This window comes from Monodelphis domestica, chromosome 2 (assembly GCF_027887165.1).
Source record: "Monodelphis domestica isolate mMonDom1 chromosome 2, mMonDom1.pri, whole genome shotgun sequence".
NCBI lineage: Eukaryota > Metazoa > Chordata > Mammalia > Didelphimorphia > Didelphidae > Monodelphis > Monodelphis domestica.
In genome coordinates this window covers 301,711,579-301,737,572 of record NC_077228.1, presented here as the reverse complement: position 1 = coordinate 301,737,572, position 25,994 = coordinate 301,711,579, and the positions used below count along the sequence as shown (strand labels likewise).

The 25,994-nt window shown below is 37.4% G+C and overlaps 2 protein-coding genes across 6 annotated transcripts in view; one reads left to right on the top strand and one right to left on the bottom strand.

The window, feature by feature from the left end:
- The window catches only part of LOC103102461 (elongin-A-like), a 61,971-nt gene extending 53,129 nt beyond the window's left edge, over positions 1-8,842 (bottom strand). For all 3 annotated transcript variants that reach the window (XM_007484098.2, XM_007484099.2, XM_007484100.2), the window contains exon 1: positions 8,618-8,842. In XM_007484098.2, coding sequence (XP_007484160.2) covers positions 8,618-8,827 — 210 coding nt within the window. In that variant the 5' untranslated portion in view covers positions 8,828-8,842. The remainder of the gene's footprint in view (positions 1-8,617) is intronic.
- A 2,601-nt stretch (positions 8,843-11,443) lies between these two features.
- The window catches only part of KLHL31 (kelch like family member 31), a 28,916-nt gene continuing 14,365 nt past the window's right edge, over positions 11,444-25,994 (top strand). Inside the window, exons 1-2 of one of the 3 annotated variants that reach the window (XM_056818407.1) lie at positions 11,444-11,530; positions 11,628-11,699. The gene's annotated coding sequence lies outside the window, so the exon portion shown is untranslated. Of the gene's footprint in view, positions 11,700-25,994 lie in introns of all 3 variants that reach the window. The other 2 variants (XM_056818406.1, XM_001364532.4) reach the window with 2 other exon arrangements.

Genomic DNA, 25,994 nt, shown 5'->3' with positions numbered 1-25,994 from the left:
AAAAGTTTTGATCTTTGAGTTTGAACACTAGATTACTTTGATCATTTACTACTGTGTACCTAATTTATTCCACTGATCCACCATTGTTTCTTAAGCAGCACTAGATTATTTTGATGATTGCCACTTTGTAATACAGTTTGAGATCTTATACTGCTAAGCCACCTTCCTTCACATTTTTTTTGATTCCCTTGATATTCTTGGCCTCATACCTCCAGACAAATTTTGTTATTCATTCTATAAAATAGGGTTTTTGTTATTTTGATTTACTGAATTAGTAAATTAATTTAGGTAGAAATTTCATTTATATTATTTTGACTTGGCTGATCCATGAGCAATTAATATTTCTACAAATGTTTAGATCTCACTTTGTGTAAAAAGTATTTTGTAATTGTGTTTATATAATTTCTGGGCAAGTGACTCCAAAGTATTTTATATTGTCCTGCAAGAGAAACTTAAACTGCACTTCATTTAAGAAGCCCTTTAGTTTGATACCTTGTAACTGTGTGATTTATAGTAAGAATATAATCCCAGACAAGAGTCTGTGTATGTAACCAATTTAAGAATGTAGTCCCAGGATAATAACAGAGTTATAATTTCAAATATGTGCTTTGGTATAGTAATTTTAAGTGTATTTACCATAATAATCATAAATGGGTTACTATGTTAATCCTAGGAGTATGAATCTATTTTATAATATACTTTATATCAAGTTAATTCATTTAAGAGGCTATAAGAATCAGAAGGCCACCCAAAAGTCATTAAAGACAGGAGTCATTATTGGACTGGAGCCTAGGAGGTCAAGGGTCCTTAGAGGATTCCTGGGGGTTGAATGTCAGAATGACGTGTAAAGAAGCCCAGGTCAAAAGTGTGCAGACCTATAAGTCACAGTAACTCACATCAAGAGTGATCCCTGTAAGTCTTCACCTCTACTAACTTCTTTTTACCTTTAAAAACCTGTCAATGTCAATGGTCAGTGTCTCAGGTTTTGAACTGGGAATATAAGATTAAAATTAATATCTCATAACTCCAAGTATTATGTTTTATAAGGTTTATTCATAATCACTTGCAGAAGAAAGAAAATAAAAGAAATAGAAGTTCAAACCTAATTATCTAACAAAAAGTAAAACTACGTGTCTAGATTCTCCAGTCCATCATGAAGTCCAGCTTTTCCAGCTATGATCAGGGGAAAAGAGCATGTGAGGGAAGAGCTACACAAAATGTATATCCTCCCTATATTAGCACATAACATAGATACATAACTGGGGATGCTGGGAAAGAGAGTCCTTGGAGAACAAATTCTAAATTGCAGAGGAGGAAGCCAGCAGGCCTCTGGCCATATGGTTTCTCTGTCACAATAAAGTCAGATCTTTGCCCAAAAAAGTCTCCCAGCATCTTATTTTTTGCAGTCTGTAGTAATTTTTAAATAGAATTTCCTTTTCTGTCTCTTCCTGCTAGACTTGGTCAGTGGCATATAGAAATGCTGATGGTTTATGTGGGTTTTATATCCTGAAACTCTGCTATAATTATTTCTACTAGCTTTTTAGCTGATTTTCTAAGTAAACCATTATATCATTTACAAAGGGATTATTTTGTTTCTTTGTTGTCCATTCTAATTTCAATTTTTTTCTTCTTTAATCGATATAGCTAGTATTTCTAGTAAAATACTGAATAATAGTGACAATAATGGTCATCTTTGCTTCACTTCTGATATGATTGGAAAGTCTTCAAGTTTATCCCCATTACATATAATGCTTGTTCTTGGTATTAGATATTACTTATCACTTAGTCCTAGGCTCTCACGTGTTTGTTTTTTTTAAACCCTTACCTTCCATCTTGGAGCCAATACTATGTGTTGGCTGTGTAAGGGCTAGGCAATGGGGGTCAAGTGACTTGCCCAGGGTCACACAGCTGGGCAGTGTCTGAGGCCATATTTGAACCCAGGACCTCCTGTCTCTAGGCCTGGCTCTCAATCCACTGAGCTACCCAGCTGCCCCCTCTCACATGTTTTTTAATAGGAATCAGTGCTGTATTTTGTCAAAAGCTTTTTCTGCATCTTTTGAGATAATCAATAATTTTTTTTTTATTATCTATCATGGCCAATTATGCTGATAGTTTTCCTGATATAGAACCATTCCTGAATTCCTAGTAGAAATTCCACCTGGTCATACTGTTTGTGTGACCTTTGTGATATATTTGCTGTAATCTCCTTGCTAGTATTTTATTTAAAATTTGTTCACCAATATTCATTAGGGAAATGCTGTCTACAGTTTTTTCAGTTTTTTCCTCTCCCTGGTTTGGGTATCAGGATCATATTGGAGTCATAAAATGAATTTTACATGATCCCTTTGCCTATTTTTCTAAATCATTTATGCAGCATTGGAATTAATTATTCTTTAAATATTTGGTAGTACTCACTTGGAAATCCATCTGATCCTGGAGATTTTTTCCTTAGGAGCTCATTTAGAGCTTGTTCAGTTTTTTTTTTTTCTAAGATAGGGTTATTTTAAGTATTTTATTTCTTCTGCTTATCTGGACAATTTATATTTTTGTAAATATTCATCTAATTTAGATTATTAGACTTATTAGCATTTAATGGAGTAAAATAGTTCCTGATAATTATTTTAATTTTATCTTCATTAGTAGTGAATTCATGCTTTTCATTTTGATACTGAATTTGGTTTTCCTTTTTAAAAATTAAATTAGCCAATGGTTTACCTAGTTTGTTAGAGTTTTTTTTTTTAACAAATGAAACCTGCTTGTAGCTTTATTAGCTCAATGGTTTTCTTGCTTTTGTTTTTATTAATTTCTCCTTTGATTTTTTTGGATTTCCAATTTGACATTCAATTGGGGGTTTAATAAGGGTTTTTTTAGTTGCATATCCAGTTCATTGATCTGCTCTCTTCTTTAATGATGTGTTTAGAGACATAAATTATGCTTAACATTTACTACATCACATAAATTTTGTTGTTTCACTTAGTGATATTGTTTTAGATTTGTTCTTTAACCTACTCATTCTTTAGAATTTATTTTCCAATTAATTTAACCTATGTTTCCACAGGCCTTTATTGAATGTAATTTTTGTTGCATTATGGTCTGAAAAGGATGCATTTAATGTCTGCTGTTCATGATCATGATCAATTTTTGTGAAAATGCCATCTACAGTTGATATAAAGGTATATGTCCCTTTCTTTTCCCATTCAATGTTCTCCAGAGGTGTACTATACTTAACTTTTATAAAATTCAATTCCTCTCCTTACATTTCTTATTTATATTAAATTTATCTAGTTCTAAGAGGGTGAGAAATTGAGGGGCCCCTCTAATAATATAGTTTTACTATTTATTTCTTCCTCTAACTCATCTTTTCCTTCAAGAATTTGGATGCCATGCAATTTGGTGTATATGTGTTTAGTATGGATTTAGTTTCTTTTAATTTGGTCTATTCTTGGTTTGGTTTTTGTCTGAGATCATAATTCTTATCTCTGCCTTTTTTTTTTAACCTCAGCTGTAACATAATAGATTCTACTCCATCCTTAGTTTTACTTTGTCTCTCTGTTTCAAAAGTGTTTCTTATAAAGAACATACTGTTGGATTCTTGCTTTTAATCCATTCTATTATCAGTTTCTGTTGTGAGGTAATTCACATATTTTTAATAAAGCAGTTAAATATCAATAAGAGATACAGGCTGGTACAATGGGGGAAAAGTGATGTGCTTGAGTCAAAACACCTGGGTTCAATCTTGGCCCTGTCACTTACTACTTGGGTTTTTGTTTGTTTGGAACAAAAGCTTTGGTAACATTCCTCAAATTTTGTTCTTTAATCTCATTGTTATTATCTATTGTTTCTATGATTTTTGACCCATTGGCTCACATAAGATCAAGTTATTTTAGTTTCTAACTAATTTTAATACTTTTTATTTAGTAACCTTTTAATATAATTTGTGTTGCAAATTGGTCATCAAAAGATTTGCATAATATTTCTGCTTTTATCCATTTGTTTCTGGGGTTATGTTCTAAGACATCAATGTGAGCAAAAGTTGCCACTTATGACATGCAACTTTGGAAAATCACTTAGTACTCTGGGTACCTCTTCTGGAAAATGAGGGGGTTAGATTAGATGACCTCTAAGGTCTCTTCAAGCTCTTGATATATGATCCTATGGATTAAATTTAGCATCTGTTTATGCCAGATGAACTATAATCCATTATAACTATTTCTTTTTAGCTCTTCCCAATAAATTGCTATCAGAATTCTTTGTCCATTCTTATTCCCCATAGATTGGGTATATGTCATTCTTTTGATCCTTTGTGCTATTTTTCACTTTCCATTATGTCATAAAAGTTCTCCTAGATCTGTCTGTTTTCCTTATATTTTTCCACTGTAAGTATATTAATGTGCAACAGTTTAACCATGTCCATGTTCCTGGATATGTTCATTGTTTCCATATTTTTTCAATTACATATAAAATGTTCATGAACATTTTTGACGAACTCTGTTTCCTAACATTTTTCAACTTTCATATGTTCCCTACAATATGAGTATTCGATCAAATGTGCAGGTTATTACTTAAGTAGTTCATCTGTACAGAATTGGAAGGTATTAACATGAGATTAACGACCTTTTCTATAAAAGTATTTAAATAGCTAACACTAATTGTTCCCATCAGTTCTACAGATCCTTACATTTTGAAAGATTAACCTGGAAGCAAGATTAAAGAAATGTGAAACATCTGCCTACATTTTCTTACCACAGCTGTATTACAGGACTCCAGATAAATGAGGGCGTTTCTAAATCTCTAAGTTACTTTCTGGAAAAAGAGTTTAAAAAAACTTATTAGGACACAACTTTAATGATTATTTATGAGGAATTTTTTTAAGTAAAGCAGTTTTAAATTTTCATCAGGATTCTTTTAAACAGGTGTCTCTGTTTTTAAGTTTTGCTTTAGAGGTTGTAGGTGTTCTTAATGATCTCACACCTCATTAGAACAGAATGCTAGAAAACACTGTACTTTCAAAGGTTTGACAGCATCAGTTTTTTAAGGAACTTAGGAGGGGAAAAAAAGGAATGATTGTTGAAATGTCACATACTATTCCTTTACCTCTTGGGAGTAATCACTGATGCCAAGCATTGCTCATTGCAAAAAAAAAAAAGGCTATTTTGTACATTTGAAAACTCAAGTGACCAAGACTAGATTAACTATCAAGACCTTGAGAACAAAAATATTTTTAGGTAATTGGATAATGAAAGATACTAAGATGCAAGATTAAGATGGGATTACTAGAATATCTTTGGATAATGGGAGCACAGAGGCATTTAGAGAAACCAAGAATTTAGGGAAACTGGAAAAGAAGTAATGAGGCAAATGGACAGCTGGATAGGAAAGGAGGCAGCAATTCAATACAGGAAAGACCTGACTACTTACTCATTCTCCCAAAAGGAGAAAAGGAAGACTCCAAGGAGGTTACTAAGGACAGAAGTTGTATCACACCTACTTAATACACAAGGAATGTATGGTTACTTAAACTCTAACACCATCATAAATCAAGGAATTTTGCCCACCAAGTCAGTTCTCCAAGTGGAAGTTCTCCAGGTGGAAGGCTAGCTATCCGGCATTACTATATCCCTTACATCAAATAAATTTAATTGTTAATTTTCAGAAGAGAGTTTTAGCCTTAGAGGGAATTTTGGAGAGTTAATTCAACCTCTCCTTTTACAAAGGAGGAAACAGGCCCAGAACATTTATAATTGGCTCAGGCAAAATTGATTAGTGGAAGAACAGCGCTGTAACTAACAATTTTGGCAGCCAAGGTAGGAACCACTTGAGATAAATTCTGTTGAGGGTAAAGTAGAGAAGAAAGAGGGCCCAGTCAGTGGGACACAAGACCTCAGAGGGAGAAAAAGATCTTAGTATATCAGCCACTGTGGGTATAGATTCAGAGAGACAAAAAAAGCAAATAATTAGAAACTCACTACTTGCTAGCTTCCTATTTGACTAATTATCTTGCTACCTAGCTGTTCAATATAATTGTTTTTATACTAAAGGATGGTAAATGCTTTTCATTCCTTTTAAATGTCAGTGTCTCTGGGAAAGAGCTCCCGTTACCCCAGTCTGCCTTAACTAGAGCCTAAATCTCCTGACTCCCAACCCAGGGAGTTTTCCCTATATCACACTGCTTCCCTTCCTTCATAAATTGTTAGTATTTAAAATTAATCTCATCTAAAAAGCATAATAAAGACTGTTGATCCTAATAACCAATACTGATAATAGTGAATTAAGGTCTACAAAGCTCTTCACATATTTATCATTTGATAAACACAACATTGTTATCCCCATTTGGTTATATATTTGGGGGGACCATACACTTGACATCAAAACAAATTTGATGTAGGTTCAGTGCATTTCTCCTATCCTCTTCTGCTTGTTTTTTTTATTACATAATAATAAAAGAATCTTAAGGAGGAAGTTTGCACATGTGGGAATAAAAATATGAAGAACCACCTGATAGCATTCAATGTGGTCATAACATAGTACCAACAGGCTCTTCTTGGAGAGGCCTTATGAAAGGGTATTAGCCATAATTTCTACAAAACTGGCTTTATTAATTGGTTTCATATGCTTTTCAAAACTAGGAGAGTGATTGGCACATTGGAAGCATCTGAGAAGTGCATGTGTCTAATAATAGGAAGCATAGAGAGCCTTTATCAACCATAGGATTCAGTGCAAAGAGGGACCTTGCATAGTATCCAAACTCCTTCATTTTATTGATGAGATTAAGGACTAATGAGAGGGTGACATTTTTCTTTCAAGTATCAGATTTAATCCTGAAAATCTAAATGGAAAGTGCCAAATTGATAGTGACTCAGAAGCTATTGTATTAAAAATTAAGTCTTTGGTACAGATACTCTAAAGTAGGTTTCCAGAGGGCATGGACAGTTTCATTTTTGTCCTTGTATCTCCACAATCTAACAATACCTGGCATATGCTTAATAAATGCTGATTAAGTTGATTGAGTCTCATAATTCACATGTGTTTTTACATAATAATAATTGCTTTTACATCCACTGAGGTCAAGGATTTAAAATGTTTATTGATGCTTTTGTATACAGCAATCCCACTAACAGGTTTCAATATTGCCTCTCCCCCCAAATCCACAGAATTCTCTTGTGTTGGACTCCTTGTTCCAGAGAACTCCAAAGTGAGGAAATTCCCTGTTACTACAGACTGACACCTACTCAGTAGCTGAGAGTCTGAGAGAGCTTCCTTTCTTATAAAAAGGAAATTGTACTAAGCAAAATCAATTGTGAATGATTTCTCCTGCCCCCCTCCATCTATTGTGTACCGGCTCCTTTCAAATTCAAAGACTGCCTTGCCTCTCATGGTCTCCCATATCACCACAGCAGGTCCCCTCCTTCACAATGTTATTATCAAGGAAGAAAAAAAAGGGAAAGTTATATTAACCTTGATATAGTAATAGTTGTGTTTGCAAAGCACTTACCAATTATCATCTCATTTCATCATCACAACTTTTGAATTTATTATATTATTACATAAATAATATAACTTATTATATTATATATTATTTATTATTCCCTTTTTGACATGCTGCATTCTTTGGGGAACTAGGTTCTTTAGGTTCTGTGCATTTGTTCTCTTCTCCACCTGTTCTGGCCCTAATTCAGTTCCACACGGCACGTCCTACCCTGAAGATGAATTACTCACATATCATATATAAGTTGTTACTCACATATATTCAGATTTTGGAGAATAGGTTGCTTTGATCTTATGAGGATATGGACCAAGATAGCATATGAAATGCAAACTTAAATATCCAAAATGAAAATTCCAGTGAATGGATGGATTTTCTGAATGGCTCTGTAAGACTTAATGAGGAATTAGGTAAAGAAGATCCGCCTTGTTCTTTCATAGGAGCCTAGCATTTCCCTCACAGATACCCCGCAGGATGGATCTAAAGACATGTTTAAGCTCTGGATACTCTGGTGCCCAGGATATAACACTTTCCAGAGACCAACCCCCCAAACTGAACAGGAATGTTGTTTTCTAGTTACTAATTGAAAAGTAACTTTAAACTTGTTTCAAGTTATATAAAATGAGTTTTTCTATCTTGACACAGTTGTCTCTGTAACTTGAAGGCATGACTAGACTCCAGTTGTTAACCATCCAACAAAGCACCTGAAACCAGCTAAAATGATCATCCTCCTCCCTCTCCAACTTTTATATAATAAAGCACAATAGCTGGCAATTAATACACTTAAATGCTTGTTGACAGATTGATTATAGTAGCTACTATACCACAAATCCTTACCTGGGGGTCTAACCATTTATTAATCTAGTTTAGACTGTCATCCTCAGGCAGATTTCAGGGTGTCAGCATGAAGCCAAAAAGAGGGCAGCTTTCTGGGAACATCATTAAAATATTTCCTGTACATCTTTCACCTCCATCACCCTCCCTTAATAATTTACCTTGGCAAGAAACCTTCCCTAAGAGTCCAGACAGAATTTTGGATTACTCCACAAATTTCTCCATCCCCAAGGCTACTGTGGGTAGGAAGACACAAGCATCTGCAGAATCTCCATAGCTTTTAACAGAGCAGACTCATACCTTTTGGGAATCCTGAATCTTATCCAGCTGCTCTTTCAGTTTCAGGACTCTTGCTACAAGGTCTTTAGTTTTTGCCATTGTTAGAGTCCCCCTGGGAGTTCCTTCAGTAGGGACCTCAAGGAAAGCAGGGAACTGCAATCCCATAACCTCCAAAGCTTCAGCTTCCACTCTGAAATTAGCCCCATCTGTGTCTTTTATAGAAAAACCCATCACTCTTAACTAGCCACACTTGTCCTAAGGCTCAATAAATCCACCCAGTCTCTGAAAACTGGGAGGGAAGATGAGTGTTTGTGAAGTTTTCTGTTCCTTTTTAGAAAACCACTAGCAGCTTATGCCCACCCCTGCCATGAATCCTAACCTCTTATTCATTTTTACATATTTTGCATATATTTATATGTATATAATTTTTCTTGATAGGAGGGAAGCCCTTACAGGGCAGGGCACTATTTCATGTTTCTTTTTTCTTCTCATCCCCAGTACTTATCCATTCAATAAACAATTCTTTAGGACCTACTATGTGCCAGTGCCTAGCACATTGCTACATGCCATTCAGTCATTTTTCAATCATACTCAATTGTCAAATAGTAAGTATTTGATAAATGTTTGTTGATTAGCTGATGTTGACAAGACCATTGACTGCCTTGTGTAATTAATCTAAGGTCACAAGGCTCCCACCTGACTATAGTGTGCATGATATGTTCCTAAACACCATTAGTTTTATCTTATGTCCTGATGAGAGCTAGCTGATGAGAGCTGGGCCATGGAACTGTGTGGCAATAAAGCAATAGAAAAAAACAAACAAATAAATTATGTCCTCCACTAAAAGCTAGTTCTAACTCAGCTTGAATTGCATTGAGAGATGAATGCCAAAATTCTAATCTCAGGTCTTCCCAGGAGAAATTAAATAATTGATGATCAGTCATTTAACTTTCTTTGCCTATCTCCAGTAACTATAAGATAGACTCATAGATCATTGAAATATGAAGGGATTTTAGAGCTCCTCTTGTCTAGCTTCTTCATCTTCCAAGTGAGGAAACTTAAAACTTAGAGATTCAAATGGAATATCCAGAGTAGAAATAACCAGATCCCCAGGCTGAGTCCAGTATCTTATTCATTTTGCTGGAGAGAATACTGTCATTGAGAAATATGATGGTTAAGCAGAAAATAAACATAAATATTAGTTTACTTTTAAATCAAACTTTAAGGTTTAGAAAGCACCTTTCTCACAGCAACCCTGTAAATTGGTGAGCATAAGTGACCATTTTGCCAATGAGGGAAATGAGGATCAGAGGGACTGAATGACTTGCCTGTGATCACTCAGCTAGTAAATATGGGAAACAAGATTTTAACACAAGTCTCTACTAACTAAATGGAAGCTAGGTGGCACAGTGGATATAGAGTGCTGGACCTGAAATCAGGAGACCTGAGTTCAAATATTGCCTCAGACCCTTACTAGCCATGTGACCCTGAGCAAATCATTTAACTTTGTTTGCCTCAGTTTCCTAAAGAATGAGCTAGAGAAGGAAAGGGTAAATTCTAGTATCTTTGCTGAAAACTCCAAAAGGGGTCAGGAAGAGCCAGATATGATTATAAGAACTGAACAACTACTGACTAAAAATTGAGGCTTAATAGGACTATAGTGCTCAGAGCCAAAAGGTACCTCCAGGGGTCATATAACATGAGCTGCTAGAACAAAATGCTACATGCTTCTTTTATATTGTCTGTCTCATTAGAATGCAAGCTCCCTGAGGATAAGGGCTAGCTCAGTGGACAATGCCCTCATTCTAAATTCAGGAAGTCTTGAGTTCAAATTTGGCCCCAGAAAGTTCTTAATTGTGTGACCTTAGGCAAGTCACTTCACCTCTACCTGTTTTCTCAACTGTGAAATGGGACTCATAGGTGTTATTCCCTGAGATTATTGTGAGGATAAAATGAGATAATATTTGTAAAGCAAATGTGCCTTGTCAATAAAGCAAACTCTTTATTAAGAGTTTTCTATGTGCTAGGCATCCTGCTAAACTCTAAGGATTCAAAGAAAAATATAAACATAGTTCCTGGCTTCAAGTAGCTCACATTCCATTGGAAGAGACAGCATGCAAACATCTATGTGTCAAATATATACAGTATCAATGGGAGAAGGAAATGGCAAACCACTCCAGGAATTTTGCAAGAAAATTCCAAATGGGATCTCAAAGACATGACTGAAATGACTAAACAACAACAAAATAGGAGGTAATCTTGGCATGCAGTGAGTGCTTAATAAATATTTGATAATAATAGCATTTATATAGCATTTTAAAGTTTGCAAAACATTGTACAAATATTATTTCATTTGATCTTCACAAAAGATATTCCAAAAGATAAGTGTTATTCTTAATGGCATTTTTAAGATGGGGAAACTAAGTCTGAAAGAGTTTACATGACTTGTCCAATGCCCCACAACTACAGCCTGAGGCAGTATTTGAAATCAGATCTTCCTGATTCCAAGTCCAGTGGTTTATATGCCATCTACCTGCCTATTGGCTGACTGACAAGATCCCATGGAGCCAGTAACATCTGTCCAATCAATCTGTGACAGATAATATCTTCCCAAAGAATTTGAGGTGATTGTCTTCTATTTCTCTAAAGACTTAATTTTTTAATCCATGTTCCACCACTCCCCACCCCCCAGAAATTTCCACATTACCCTAAATGTATTCTTTTTTGTGAACTGAGGTCAACTGATCCCTTGACTTTTAAAAGTTGGATAGGCTGAGAAATCCAACTCCTTCCTCCCAAGCCCAGTCCCTCCCTCTGGCCCTGGGTGGCCAGGAGGGGTCATGCTCACTGTCCCAGCGCGCAGTCTCCAGGCTCCCTTCTTCAGAGTGACAGGAAAGGGTCACTCTAGAAATCACTGCTGCTGGGACTTGTCAGGTGGCTGTTGGCAGCTCGGGTGGGATTTTTCCTTGTTCTTTCTTTCTCTCTGTTTCTTTTTCTCCCTCTCCCTCTATATCTCTCATTCTACCCTCAGGTTATCCACCAAGAAGAGTTCAGTACAGAGGCTTCGTTTTGGAACACTGGGCCAGCACTTGGATAGTGGAGGGTAAGAGCTGGAGTTTGTGTTCTGGGGTGTGTGCCTCCTTGGAGTTAGGGCACAGGAGAAGGTTTCACATTTTATTTTTTGTTTAATTCTATTGAGGGAATTCTACAGCTGGTGCAAATTAGCCATGCCTGAGGTTTCAAGTGGAAGTTCAAATGGGGGTACTATTTCGTGTAAAGTCTCAGGGATCAGACAAATTTTGGAAAACGTTTAATATATTGAAACCCAAGTTAATTGTTACTTGAAAGACCAAAACTAATCATGATGGGTTGGAGTGTGGGGGGAAGAAAACAGTGGTATTTGGGGGTGTTTTTTAAATCCCACATTTCACATCTAGTTTCATCTTCCCATATTTGAGTATGGTGAATTTTTCTAAATGGTTTAGTAGGACAGAAAAATATATCACCGCTATATTCACCCCAGAAGTTTCTTCTACTAAGAAGAAGCCAGAGTTTACATTCAGCGTATATATTACACATTTATGTGTATCATATATAAACCTAAAACATATAGATCTCAGAATGCGAATGCTAGGAGAGCACAGGACTCACACTTTAGATGACTGTCAAAAGCATCCTTCTCAGCTAGAGAGAACAGCCTCGCTAGCTCCTTGGTTCGCCATCTCTGAAATAGATTGCCTTTGAATGAGCATGTTCTCTTGTGCCTGTATAGGTTCCTTAACTAAAGTGTGATGAGACATTGCAAGGAGGCACATGGGACATACAAGGCATACAAGGAGCAGATGCACCTTAAACTGGACCTAACTTAAAATGGCAAGCTGGGCCAGGCTCCTCCTGTCTGTTACTATTCCTGGAGCTAACTCTGATAGGCTTCAACAGATGCAACCATTGGAATGTGGAAGGGAGGGGGGAAAGGGAGCAGCTGATTCACCTCTCCAGCTATAAGACATTTAGAACACCCAACCAGTTCAAACTAGGGAATGACACTGACACTTTAGCACACATGGCTTTTTATCTAGCCTCTGGTGGAGTCACATCTTGGGGGGGGGGGGGGCTTTTGATCTTTCTCCCTTCCCCTCAAAAAGTCTAAAAGTAAACTGATAATCTCTGCTTATAATTACTAGAACTAAATACAGGCATGTGTGTATATGCAGAATAATGGAGTGAATAGAAAACTGTGCAGGAAGATATAGGTTCAAGTCCTGCTTCTGACTCCTCTTGGCTGTGTGATCCTGACATAGTCATTTAACCTTTTGAGTTCTAGCAGCTTCCTAAAACTATGAATTGTAGAGAAGGCTTTGATGAGTACTGGTCTCAGAGGGAGTTTCCTCTTGTGGGAGTTCCCTCTCAATGAAATCACATATCTGGGAGGGAGAGAGAGAAAGAGAGATAGAGACAGAAATAGATGAGACACACACACACACACACACACACACACACACACACACACACACACACACACACACACACACACACAGGAGAGCCCGAGAGAAACAGAGACAAGGAGAGAGACACACATAAACAGACAAAGAGACAGACATATTCCAAAAGCCTTAGAGATATTCAAGCTTAAAACTGCCCTAATATTTTGGGACACCTTGCATACACAGGTATGTATGTGAAACATCATAGTAGGGAGGATAAAGAGTTGACTTCAGAGTTTGGAAGCTCTAGGTTCAAGTCCTACTTCTCCTACTTATTGGCTGTATGCTCCTAGGCAAATCAGTTAACCTCTCAGTGTCCCCAGGCAACTCTTTAAAACTAAAGTGATGAGAAGTTGCTGATTTGCCTAGGTAGGAGTTTCTTCATTTCCAAAACTGGTGAAGTCACAGATTATTAGGATTCTAGATCCAGAGATGGAATTAATCGTAAAAGACCATTTCATCTACTTCAACCTGGCACATGCTAGATATTAAGTAAATGCTTGTTTAGATATGTAAAGAAACTGACACAGCTGAGTGGCTCAGTAGGTAGGGCACTGGGCTTAGAGTCAAAAAGACCTGAGTTCTAATCTAGGCTCAGACACTAGCTGTGACCTTTGGCAAGTCACTTAATCCTGTTTGTTTCCTCATCTTAAAACTGAGCTGAAGAAGGAAATAGCAAACCACTCCAATATCTTTGCCAAGAAAATCCAATGAAGAGTATGATCGATTGGTTCACAAAGAGGTGGACATGACTAAACAACAAAAAAGGAAACTGAGTCTCATAGAGGTTATGACTTGGCAAAGGTGCCCAGCTAAGCTTAGACAATTCCAAAGACACTGCCTATGTTGCTAGAATTGCTATAACACTAGGAAATATTATCAGAAATGTGTTTAAAGAGGGAACAAATTGATTTAGGAGGTGTGTATGAATGTTGACTGTTTAAATGTGAAAACTAGAAAGTATTCTCATTCTACTATTCCCTCATCTACTAAATCATATTTATATTAATGTTTTTCAGGTTTGCATCCTGTAGATACTGACAACTTATATTTATATACAACACTAAAAAGTTAGCAAAGTACAAGTCCCTTCCCTTCACTGGGACTCAGTTTCCTCACCTGTAAAAATGATTGAGTAAGACTCGGTGATTTTTCCAGTCCATTACAGCTCCTAAATCCTTGGATACCATTTTTCTCACAGGAACTCTATGAGTTCCATAATATGTCTTATCATCACTATTTTATTTCACCTCTCCAAAATATCTGGAGTTCATGAGTATGTAGGTATTCCTTCCACTGGTGAAAATGGCAAAATCTCCATGACTCAATAGAAGATCTTTGGGACATGTTGTAGTAGATAGATAGGTAGGTAGGTAGGTAGGTAGTTGGTAGGTAGTAGATAAGATTAGATAAATAGATATGATAGATATTAGATTGATGAATAGATAGGTAATTAGATAGATAGATTACATAGATAAAGTAAGTAAGCGAACACATTAAACAAACAAATGAATTTACTTATTTATTTTGTCTATATATGGGAGAAGGTGGAGAGATAAGCAAATAAATAAGCAGAGAACAGCTAGGTGGATAGAGGGATGGGCCTGGCATCAGGAAGACTCATCTTTTTGAGTTCAAAACTGGCTTCAGACACTTAGTAGCTGTGTGACCCTGGGCAAATCATTTCACCCTATTTCACTCAGTTTTCTCATCTGTAAAATGAGCTGGAGAAGGAAAAAGCAAACCACTATCACTGCCAAGAAAGCCCCAAATGAGATCACAAAGGATTGAACTCAACTGAAAACAAATTAATAACAACAGATAAATAGACGCATAGATAGGTAGATGGATAGATAAATTGGTAAGATAGATAGATATAGATAGATAGATAGATGAGAGAGATGATGATGATGATGATGATGATGATGATGATGATAGATGATCCACTTTGATACCAACCTTTTGAGACCTGCTTCCCTGAATTAGGGCTCATCCTCTGAGAAGCATATTGCTACTTATGGTGACATATCAGTCTAAGTTTATTTGTGGGAACAATGAGGGTGAGTGATTGCATTTTCTCCTTATTTTGCCCAAACTAATACAACCCAGGACTCAATCCTACTACTGATCAGCATAGGAGTTTTGATATTCTCTGTATACCACCTGGTCCACTTTACCCATCTTATGAAGCCTAACAGACCCTACCCTGAGGGGCTCACCATATTGATGCTGAACTTAGTAGGGACACCTGATCAGTTTTGGCTCTTCTGCAGGTCAAAGCTCCCTTACTCTAATGATCCACAAGCGTCAGTCTTCCCACAGCAGGGACTATATGTCTAGGCCACCGGTCCCAGCTATTCTGAGCCTTTTTCTGCTCTATACGTTCTCCTTAAGCCTGTCTTAAACCTATTTATGGTTTCATTCTGGACAACCCCTAGGGGTCATATATGTTAACTGTTGATGGAAGAAGCTCTTCCCTTTACTTAATTTTACTCTGGGTGGGCTTCTTTAACATTTATAAAGTGTTCTCTTGGTCTTAGATTCTGAGATCTGGATAAAAGGGTCATTTCTATAGCTATCTATATTCTATATCTATATCTATATTCTTCAGGATATCATAGACTTTAGTAATAGTCTTCTCAACTTCTAGCTTTCCAGATTCAAGAGGTTTAATCTCTTTAAGTAAGTGGAGGAATTTTATCTGCATTTTATCTCAGGGATAATTTGCTATATCAGATTACATCTAGGACATTGGTACTAGCATATATTCATTCTCAGTGATTTGTCTTTGGGAATTCATTGAGAAAGGTCAATGAATTATGGTCAGTGATCAAACCAAGGAATCTGAACAATGTGATGAACAATGACATGCAAAAGCCATGCCTTTCATTATGGTTTCTAATATATTGTGTTGCTTTGGGTTGTTCAGTCACGTCCAATTCTTCATGACCCCATCTTGGCAAAGATCCTAGAGTGATTTGCCACTTCCTTCTTATTTTACAAATGAGGAAACTGAGTCTCAAATAAATAACAAAATCCTACACAGAAGCTTACACCTATATAGGGTTGAATGAACATTATCTCATTCAAGACTCATATTAACCCTGTGAGGCAATAATGACAGGTGTTCTTATCCCCACTCTACAGATGAAGAAACAAATATACAAAATAAGGAATAAAGATCTATATAACTCATATTTATATAGCACTGAATGTCATTATCTCAATTGAACCTCATACTAAACCTGAATGGTAGATGTTATTACATTTTATAGATGAGGAAAATGAAACTTGGGAAGATGAAATGTCTTTTCCAAAGTTATACAGCCATTAAATGTCAGAGGTGGGTTTGTTTTAGTTATGTTAACTAGAATTTACATAGCACTTTCAGATTTGCAAAGCCCTTTACAAAGTTGTCCCATTTGATCTTCACTTGCCCTGGGAGGCAGATGCTGCTATTATACCCCTTTTACAAATGAGGAAACTGAGTCAGACCGAAGTTAAGTGTTAAGACTAGATTTGAACTAACTTTGGTCTTCTTGACTTCAGATTCTAACCCTAATCTATACTCAGATTGTTCTCTCCCCAAATCTATCACTCGAACTATTACACAGTCTGGCTCTCAATTTATATTACTAACTTAGATGTATTTATGGTCTGTCAAAAGGAAAAAATAAGTATGGAGACTTAAAAAGTAATATCATTTGTTTTTGCATTCTCTTTCCATATGTTTTCTTTCATGTGTTGTCAGTTATTGCGATTAGGGGTTTAAGCCTACCCACTCACTCTGCACGGAGACAAGATAAGCAGGGATTTCACCTTGCTTGTCAAGGCAAAAAGGACTTTGATCCTCCCCATCAAAGGGGCATGCTGCTGGAGCCTTCCTGAGGGCAGAAAAGACTCTCAAATCTTTTATGCTTTTGAAAATGGACTTCTAGCCATTTGTCCCTCTGTTGTTATTTTTTAAGTTTTATTTTACCTCAAGACCACAGTCATTTCCCAGTATGCATTACTCTATGCTCTACACCTATTCTTCCCTCCTAGCAAAGAAAAACACTGAGCAAAAATAACCACATCTGACAGTGTATTCAACATTCCATTCCCACAGTAACTTACATCTCTAACCAAAGAAAGGAAATACGTGTCATCTTTGCTTCTTTGGTTGCAACCAAGAGTGGCCACTGAAATTCATTTGAATTTGCCTGCTTTTTAGGGTTTTTTTTTTCATTTGCATTACAATAGTCATCACATAAAGCACCTATTCAGGGCAGTGGATAAAGAGCCAGGTCTGGAGTCAGGAAGACAAATCTAGCCTCCGACATGTACTAGCTATGTGACCTTGGACAAGTCATATAGCCTTCTTTGATTCAGTTTCCCCATCTGTAAAATGAGCTGGAGAAGGAAATGGCAAACCACTCCAAAATTTTTGCCAAGAAAATCCTAAATAGGTTAAAAGTGTTGGTAATGAGTGAACAAGTCATCACATATTTTATTCTTTCCTTTGTTTATTTTTTATAAAGAACTTGGATCTCAGAGTGGAGAACTCACTTCTTTCAGCCAAGGAGACCAACAACTTTTCTGTAATGTCTAGTCTTAGAGTTGCCTGGGACTTTGAGAGGTCAAGTGACACCTAAAATCACAGAGTCAGTATGTGCAGAAGGCAGGGTCAATTTTCTTTAAATGGTGTAAAAAGCATATGAGATTTAGTCTGAGATCAGAGAAGTTTCCAAAGTCCACCGAATTGGGACAACTGTTCTGGACTGCATGCTTTGGGAAGCTTGAGTTACAACTGCTGAGTAACTTAAGGAGGAGACCAGCAGGTGCTAAAAAAAGAAAAAAAAAAGGATAAGAGGCTGATGTGCAGGCATACATAAGCAGTCCAAAAAACCCAACACACTCACTGGTATTAAGCAAGGAAATGCCCCTCCTCTTTCATACACATTCCTTTGGTTGCCATTTTGTGATTCCTTTTTCCTTTCAAAAGCTGTCCTTAGTATTCACTTTAGTCTGATTTCACCTGTATACAGATATTTTGGAGTTGTTATTTGTATATGGAGGGGTGGAGGAGGGCAAAAAGGTCAGGGGCATTTTTTGCTTTGAACACATATCCCCTCCAGTGATGGTGAACCTTTTAGAGACTGAGTGCTCAAACTGCACCCCTCATATCACATAAAAATAGCCCCTTTAAGGGGGCAGCTGGGTAGCTCAATGAATTGAGAGCTAGCCCTAGAGACGGGGGGTCCTAGGTTCAAATCTGGCCTCAGACACTTCCCAGCTGTGTGACCCTGGGCAAGTCACTTGACCCCCATTGCCTACTCTTACCACTCTTCTGCCTTGGAGCCAATACACAGTATTGACTCCAAGATGGAAGGTAAGGGTTTAAAAAAAAATAGCCCCTTTACCCCAGACAAGGGCAGGAGGAAGTGCTCTCATTGGGCTGCTGGGCAGATGGGTGGGTGATGGAAGAAATGTCCTCAGGCATGGTAGAGCAGCTCCCCTCTCTGGCACTCATGCCATAGGTTCACCAACACAGCCTAGGTATAGACCTATTTAAAGTAACTAGACAACTTGCCTGATAACTCGTCCTACCTGTCCTAGATGGACAGAGGTCTCAGGTTTTGCTTTGGCCAGAACATCTGATCCCTCAGGTAAACAGGGAGTCCTCACTGCTGACATTGGTCACTGGATACTAAGCAACAGTGACCACTAACCCTCGTTCCCTTACAGGCCCTCTAGTTTCCTTGGCCTGCTGCCTGAATGAATTGAGCAAGACCATGGGTTGGGAACAGAGGAAGTACTAAGAAGGATGAAGATTGATGCAAGGCAAGGAGAGGGAAGGATCGGAGAGAGGAAATTGCTCAGGAAAGTAGAGAAGGCTGCAACAAGCATACAGGGACTAAAGTAAGCACCAGGGTTTAATGTAGGAATTTTGTGCATTTGAGGGCAAAGATAGCTATAGGACATATGACAATGACTAGAGAAGAAATGATTTCTCTTTTCCTACAAATGTCATAAACACCTGAAAAGAAGCCTACAGCTATAGGATTTAGAGCTAAAAGGGAACTTAGTATCTATCCCCTTTATTTTACAGATGAGCGAACTGAGTCTCAGAGAGGTTAAGTGACTTGCTCTATGTCACACATGTAGTAATGATAATCTCTAGTATTTAGCAAAGCTCTTGACAAATGTCATGTCATTTAATTCCCACAACAACTCTATGAGTTAGATACTATTTTCCTCACTTTACAGTTGAGGTTAAGTAACTTGCTTACTTACTACTCACACAGCTCAGAAGAGTCTGAGACTGGATTTGAATTTAGGTCTTCCTGACTCCAATCCTGGCACTCTATCCACTATACCATCTAGCTGCCTAGCGGCCAAGTGGTAGAGCCAGCCTTAAAATATCCCCCCATTAGCCATTATACTGAAGTGTCTTTGTGAGTCACTGTAAATTCACACTGCATTTCAAGAGGGTATTTATCTGAAGGGATTAATAAAATAACCACTCACTCCTTAGTCTGAATTAATTTATCGCCTTAGCCAGCCAGGATCTTAGGAGGGTGACAAGAAAGGGGGAAGAGGACTGATGGATTTTGAATGAGGAAGAAGGTGAGGTAGGATTGGGAGAGCAGGAATCAAGGATAGGACATTCCAGAAGGAAATCCTGAGCATCAAGATGGCAGCACAAAGAGTACATGCTAATTAGGAAAAGAGAGGCCTCCAAGAAGAACAGAAGGGTGCCAAACACCAGCTTTGCCTTTACCTTTTGCACAATCTTTGCACAAAGGCTAGATCAGCCTCTGCTTGTCCTCATGTAATCCATCCTCAACCACTTCTTTCCTTAAAACTCTATAGTTCCCTCTGTTGTCTATATCAGTAATGTTTTTGATCATGCACTCCATCAGTAAAAGATTCATGGGCTCACACCTTCAATATCCATATATTTGATCACTTATAAACTATTTACAGGGGGTGCTGAGGAGGCAGCTAGGTGACTTGGTGGATAGAGAGCCAGGTCTATGGATGGGAGGTCCTAGGTTCAAACCTGGCCTCAGACACTTCTTAGCTGTGTGATCCTGGGGAAGTCCCTTACCCATTGTCTAATCCTTATTGCTTTTTGCCTTGGAACCAATGCACAGTTTTGATTCTAAGACAGAAGGTAAGGGTTTTTTAAATCACATGCATAGACTGCTATGCTAATAATTATTCATATTATAAAACTTGTACAAAGATATACATCTTATAAGAATAAGAAAAAATGAAATAAGAATTGTTCCTACAATCAATAGGAAGCCATTGGAGTTTATTGAGCAGGGGAGTGAAATGGACTGACATGGACTTTAAGAAAGTCACTTTTTGCAGCAGGGAGAAAGATGGGGTACAGGATGAGGAAGAAGAAGGGAAAGCAAATAGGAGGCTGTTGCCATGGTTTAGGTGAGAGAGGATAAGGGCTTGAACCAGGATGGCGGATGTATGGTCAAAGGGTAGAGGATGGATATAAGAGATATTGCGGAGGTAAAACTAACAAGATTGGGCAACTCGTAAGATATTTGAATGATAATGACAATAACTAACATTTGTGTAGCATTTCTAAGGTTTGCGAAACACTTTATCCATTTGATGTCATTTGATCTTCATCAGAACTCTGTGAGGAAGGTGCAGTTGTTGTTATTCCAGTCATTTCAGTTATGTCTGACTCTTCATGATGCCATTTGGGGTTTTCTTGGCAAAGATACTGATGTGAGTTAAAGAGTCCCACAAACCCTGCCTATTAGCTATACACAATCAAAAGAAGATAGAAATAATTACTAGTGGATTAGGATTAGGATGGATTAAGATATATGATGTATGCGTTGCTTTGATTCATAATTATGAAAAAACTCCTTACAACAATCTTTAGACATAGTTGGGATCTTCAGCTCAGAATTGTGGCCCAGAGATTTCTTTATTTCTAACACTTTAAGGTTTTGTATATTTTCTTGTAAGACTTCCCATCCTAAGACTTCCCCCCTGTGATTTTCCCCTTATTTTCATTTCCCTCATCAGTAGAGATAGTGTATATCTTGTAGTAGCATCATATGATAGAAAGAGGGCTTGATTATGGAGTCAGGAAGACCTGATTTCAAATCCTGCCATGCATATAAGTTATGTGGCCATGAGGCATTTAACCCATCTCAACCTCTGTTTCCTCATCTGTGTAGTTGTTCTCATTTAATTATTTCAATTGTATTCAATTCTTCCTTCAATTCAACATCTTCCTACATGTGATTTTAGCTAAATGGCCAAGTAGGGATTGTCCAATTCTACCTGACCCCATTTGGAGCTTTCTTGGCAAAGACACTGGAATGGTTTGCCATTTCCTTCTCCAGCTCATTTTATAGACAAGGGAAGTGGGACAAAAAGAGTTAAGTGATTTGCCCAGGATCATACAGCTGTCTACATACAGCATTTACCTCTCAGGATGGTTGTAAGGATCTAATGAAAAAATGTATGCATTGTGCTTTGCAAAACTTAAATCACTATAAAAATGGTACCTTTTATAACTAACCTTATTAGTTTGCACCAAAAAATCTTGCATTTTCTTACCTCATAAACTTTGTTTTGTTCAGTTGTTTCAGTCATGTCTGACTCCTCATGACCCTGTCTGGGTTTTCATGGCAAAAATATTGGAGTGGTTTGCCACTTCCTTCACCAGATCATTTACAGATGAAGAAACTGAAGCAAACAGAGTTAAGTGACTTGCCCAGGGTCACACAGCTAAGTGTCAGATACCAGATTTTGAACTTAGGAAGATGACTTCCAGACTCCAGGATTAGCACTCTATCCACTGTAACATATAGATGACCTAACATAATAATATATATTATATAATGACATCATTTTTACATATTATATAATAACATTGATGCTATTGTATTTTTATGAATATCAGATGACAACGAATGTAAAGTGCCATATAAACAGCAGTTATTGCTGCTGTTTTTAGTTTCTAAATCCAATTGCAAATATCTCACAGTCAGGGACTATCTTGTTTTTGTATTTCCATGAGATTCATGTTCTTGGCCTATTGATTATTTGATCAATCCTCGACAGAGTCATTTGGTGATCTAAATGCTATTAGAGTTGCAATTTCATCCATGATGATATAAACATTTTTCTTTCTTCTTTACTCGTCAATTAGAGAGACCCAAAGATGATATTTTAAAACCAACATTTTAAAATAAAGGATAGTGGTCCGAGAATGGACGGGACTTCAAAATCATCATTTTGCAGATGGGGAAACTGAGGCCCAGAGAGGAGAACTAACTTACCTAAGGTCATATAAGTATGAAACAACAAAACCAGGATTCAAATCCCAGGAAAAGAATTATAGTTGTAGAGATGGAAGAGAAGTCATCTAGTTCAACCCACTCATTTTACAGATGAAGAAACTGAGGTCAACAAAGGTTCAGTGACTTAGCTAAGGTCATACAAGTTTTACCTGGCAGAGCTAGGATTTGAACTGAGGTGCTCTGATTCCAAATGTAGCACTCTTCCTATTGTACCACACTACATCATCTGACCCATTCCCTGTACCCCACTGCCTCCCTATTCCCACTTTCCTCTGCCATCTTCTCAGGAGACCTCAGAGCACAAATACAAACCATCATACCTATTCACCCTAGACTAAGAAGGTAAATGGCCTCTCTGACAGTCAAGGGCAATCAAGACTTTGAGAAATGAGGAGAGAGAGATAGAACTTTTCTGCTTCCTCTCATTTCACTTAGAAGAATAGCTTATGGGGAATAAGACCAAAAGATTCAGAAACTGTTTTGTCATTCCCAAATGGAATGAAATTTAAATCCTTCCAATAAAGCACTGGAATTCACCTCCAGCCCAGGTGATTGCAATAGCCAGGACCAAGATCAATGCCTTACGATATCTGGAATTTCAAGCTTAGCCCAAGCACTGCCCAAGTTAAAAAAAGAAGGATCTCACTTTTAGGGACCAGGTAGGTTATAGACCAGATCTCTTAGAACCCTAATGAAAGACCTGCAAGTGCCTGATGGCTGAGTCCAGAGAGTTCTTAGTTCATTGGTTTGTATAAGATCATAAATTTAGATATGGAAAAAATTTTAAAGGTCATCTAGCCATTCCCTTTTTTATAGATAAGGAAGAATTGGGGATTCCATAAAATAATCAGTTAGCTGGCTTCATTCCTGTTGTGTTTGCATAAAATCATCTGCATCTACTTTTTAAATCGGTAGCCTAATAATATTGATATTTAGCATTTATATTGTATTTTAAGGGTTTCAAATCTCTAAGCTATCTCATTTGATCTTCCCAACAACTCTATGAAGAGATGTTACTATGCACATATACACTTAAGGAAACTGAGGCTGAGATTAATGGGTTGCCAAAGGTCAGCTAACTAGTATCTGAGGAAGAATTTGAACGCAAGTCTTCCTCACTCCAAGTCTAGCACTCTATCTTTTGCACCACCAGCTGCCTCGAAGTTGGTCTTGTGCAATAGAATTATAGCTGGAATTCATTTTAAAAATTTAACTTACCTATTTTCACTTAAAATGGTTGCTATTCTTTCCCGAGAATCTCAAAACATTTTATAAACTCTTAAGTCTCACTACTCTCTCAGTGGTTAATAAGGTCATCATAGTAATAAAGGTTGGTGATTAGATTTAGCACTTGCTCACTGGCGTTTAGATTTTTAATTTTTATTCTTTATTCAAAAAGTATCTTTTTAGTGATACACATTTATTGTCTTTATTGTGGAATCAGTTTTACAGCAGATTTTCTACTATATTTCTTTTAAAAATATTTAGATTAATTTATCAACATATTTCCACATTGAATATCAAATGCAATGAAATTCTGCTGCAGCCTTTCCCAATGGAGGATGAAATTGATTTTTAAATTAAATATTCATTATTCCTGATTGTAAGATTTGTTGTGACCTTCATAGTCACAGGCAAATTTGGAAGAGGGGTGGCTTATGGGGGAAGATGTGACCTGTCTTAATCCCCTCTAATGAGTCATACACACCTTCCTTGGAGTAAGACCCTAGCCTCAAAGCCCACTCTCCCTCCTCCTCCATCCATTCTTTGGATCCCCTTGTCACTGTAGCTTTATAATAGTAATAGAAAAGACTAGAAGCTGTGGCTGGTGAATTTGAGCTTGTGGGTTCCAGGCTTCACTGGGGCTTAAAGTCTGAAGTAAACCCAGGACTAATAGGGTGAACTCCTGGGAGCAGAGGGTCACCATGTACCTAAAAAGGGATGGCAGTGAACTGGCACGGGTCAGAGACGGAGCCAGTCAAAACTTCACTGCTCATCAGTAGTGAGATCAGGCTGGTGAAGGGGCATTGCATTTCCCAGCACTGGATGAGATGAGGAGGCCAAGACTCAAAAACCATTTTTTTAAAGCCACACATATTCTAAAATGAAGAGGGATCTAATAGCATTAAAGTCATTTTATGGCTAAATTCAGGGATGCCCATATTATAAATATTCAATAACACTCTTAAAAATGCAAAAACATTTTCTATTTTAGAATTAGATCTTAGAGACCATCTCCTTTCATGCGTTCATTTTACAGATGAATAAACTGAAAACCAAAGGAGAGTAATCTAGCCCATGTAGAAAAGGAAATTTGACTCCAAAGTCAGTGATTTTTCTCACACTCCTCAAAATTCAAAATTTCTTTAGGAATGTCCTAGATATAATGTCCATAAGGTATCTGTGATGCATGACTATATTCTGTTTAACATCAATATTTTGGTTGGAGGCTGAATGGTACAAGTATCAGATTTAAAGAAGACATGAAGATTGAGGACAGGGACAAAGGGGAAGATGTTAGGGGACCAATGAATAACTAACACAATGAAAACCAAAGCCAAGAACAAGAGCACTGGGCTAAATCTAATAAAATAAAATTTAGCAAGGATAAATTTCTTATGCTTGGGTTAAAAAAATAGACTTGACAAACACAAAATGGAGGAGGCATGATTAGAGTGTACTTCATCTGAAAACTATCCAGAGTTTTTAGGAGATTGTAAACTCAGAATGAATCAATAGTGAATTAATATAAATAAGCCCCCAAATGTGAATGAGACTGGACTTAATTGAGATGCATAAGATTGTGCTCAAGTCTAGGGGCCACAGGTAAAGAATATCTATAAAGTGGAGAATATCCAAAGGATAGCAACCAGAATTGTCAAGAGCCATAATTCCAGCCACATGAAGATTAGGTGAAGGAAATGGGAATGTTTAACCTAGAGAAGAAAAGGCTAGGGGACACAAATGTCTCTGTTCACTTATTTGAAGGGCTGCTGTATGGAAGAAGGAATAATCTTGTTCTGTTTGGTACCAGGGGACAGAGATAAGAACAATCCGTAGAAGTTGCAAAAACAAAACAAACAAACAAAGAAAAAAAAAACTTGGGTTCAATGCCAGGAAATAATTTCCTAGACAGCTAGAGATACTATAAAATGGAAGGAGGGAAGCTAGGTGGCACCGGGGATAAAGCACAGGACCTGAAGTCAGTAAGACTCATCTTCCTGAGTTCAAATCTGGCCTCAGACACTTCCTAGCTATGTGAACCTGGGCAAGTCAACTTAACAATGTTTGACTCAGTTTTCTCATCTGTAAATGAGCTGCAGTGGGAAGGAAATTGCAAATCACTACAGTATCTCTGCAAAGAAAACCCCAACTGGTGTCAGGAAGTCATACATAATAAAAATGACTGAACAACAAAAATGGAAGGAGTTACCTTTCCACAATACTAGGTTTTTCCTGATCTTATCTCTTCACTCTAGGGCCAAATCCATTACTTATTGAATATGTTGTAATAAGGATTGCTTTGGGAGTGGGAGTGTGACTGGGAGGCCACTGAGGTCCCTCTCAATTCTGAAATCTGTG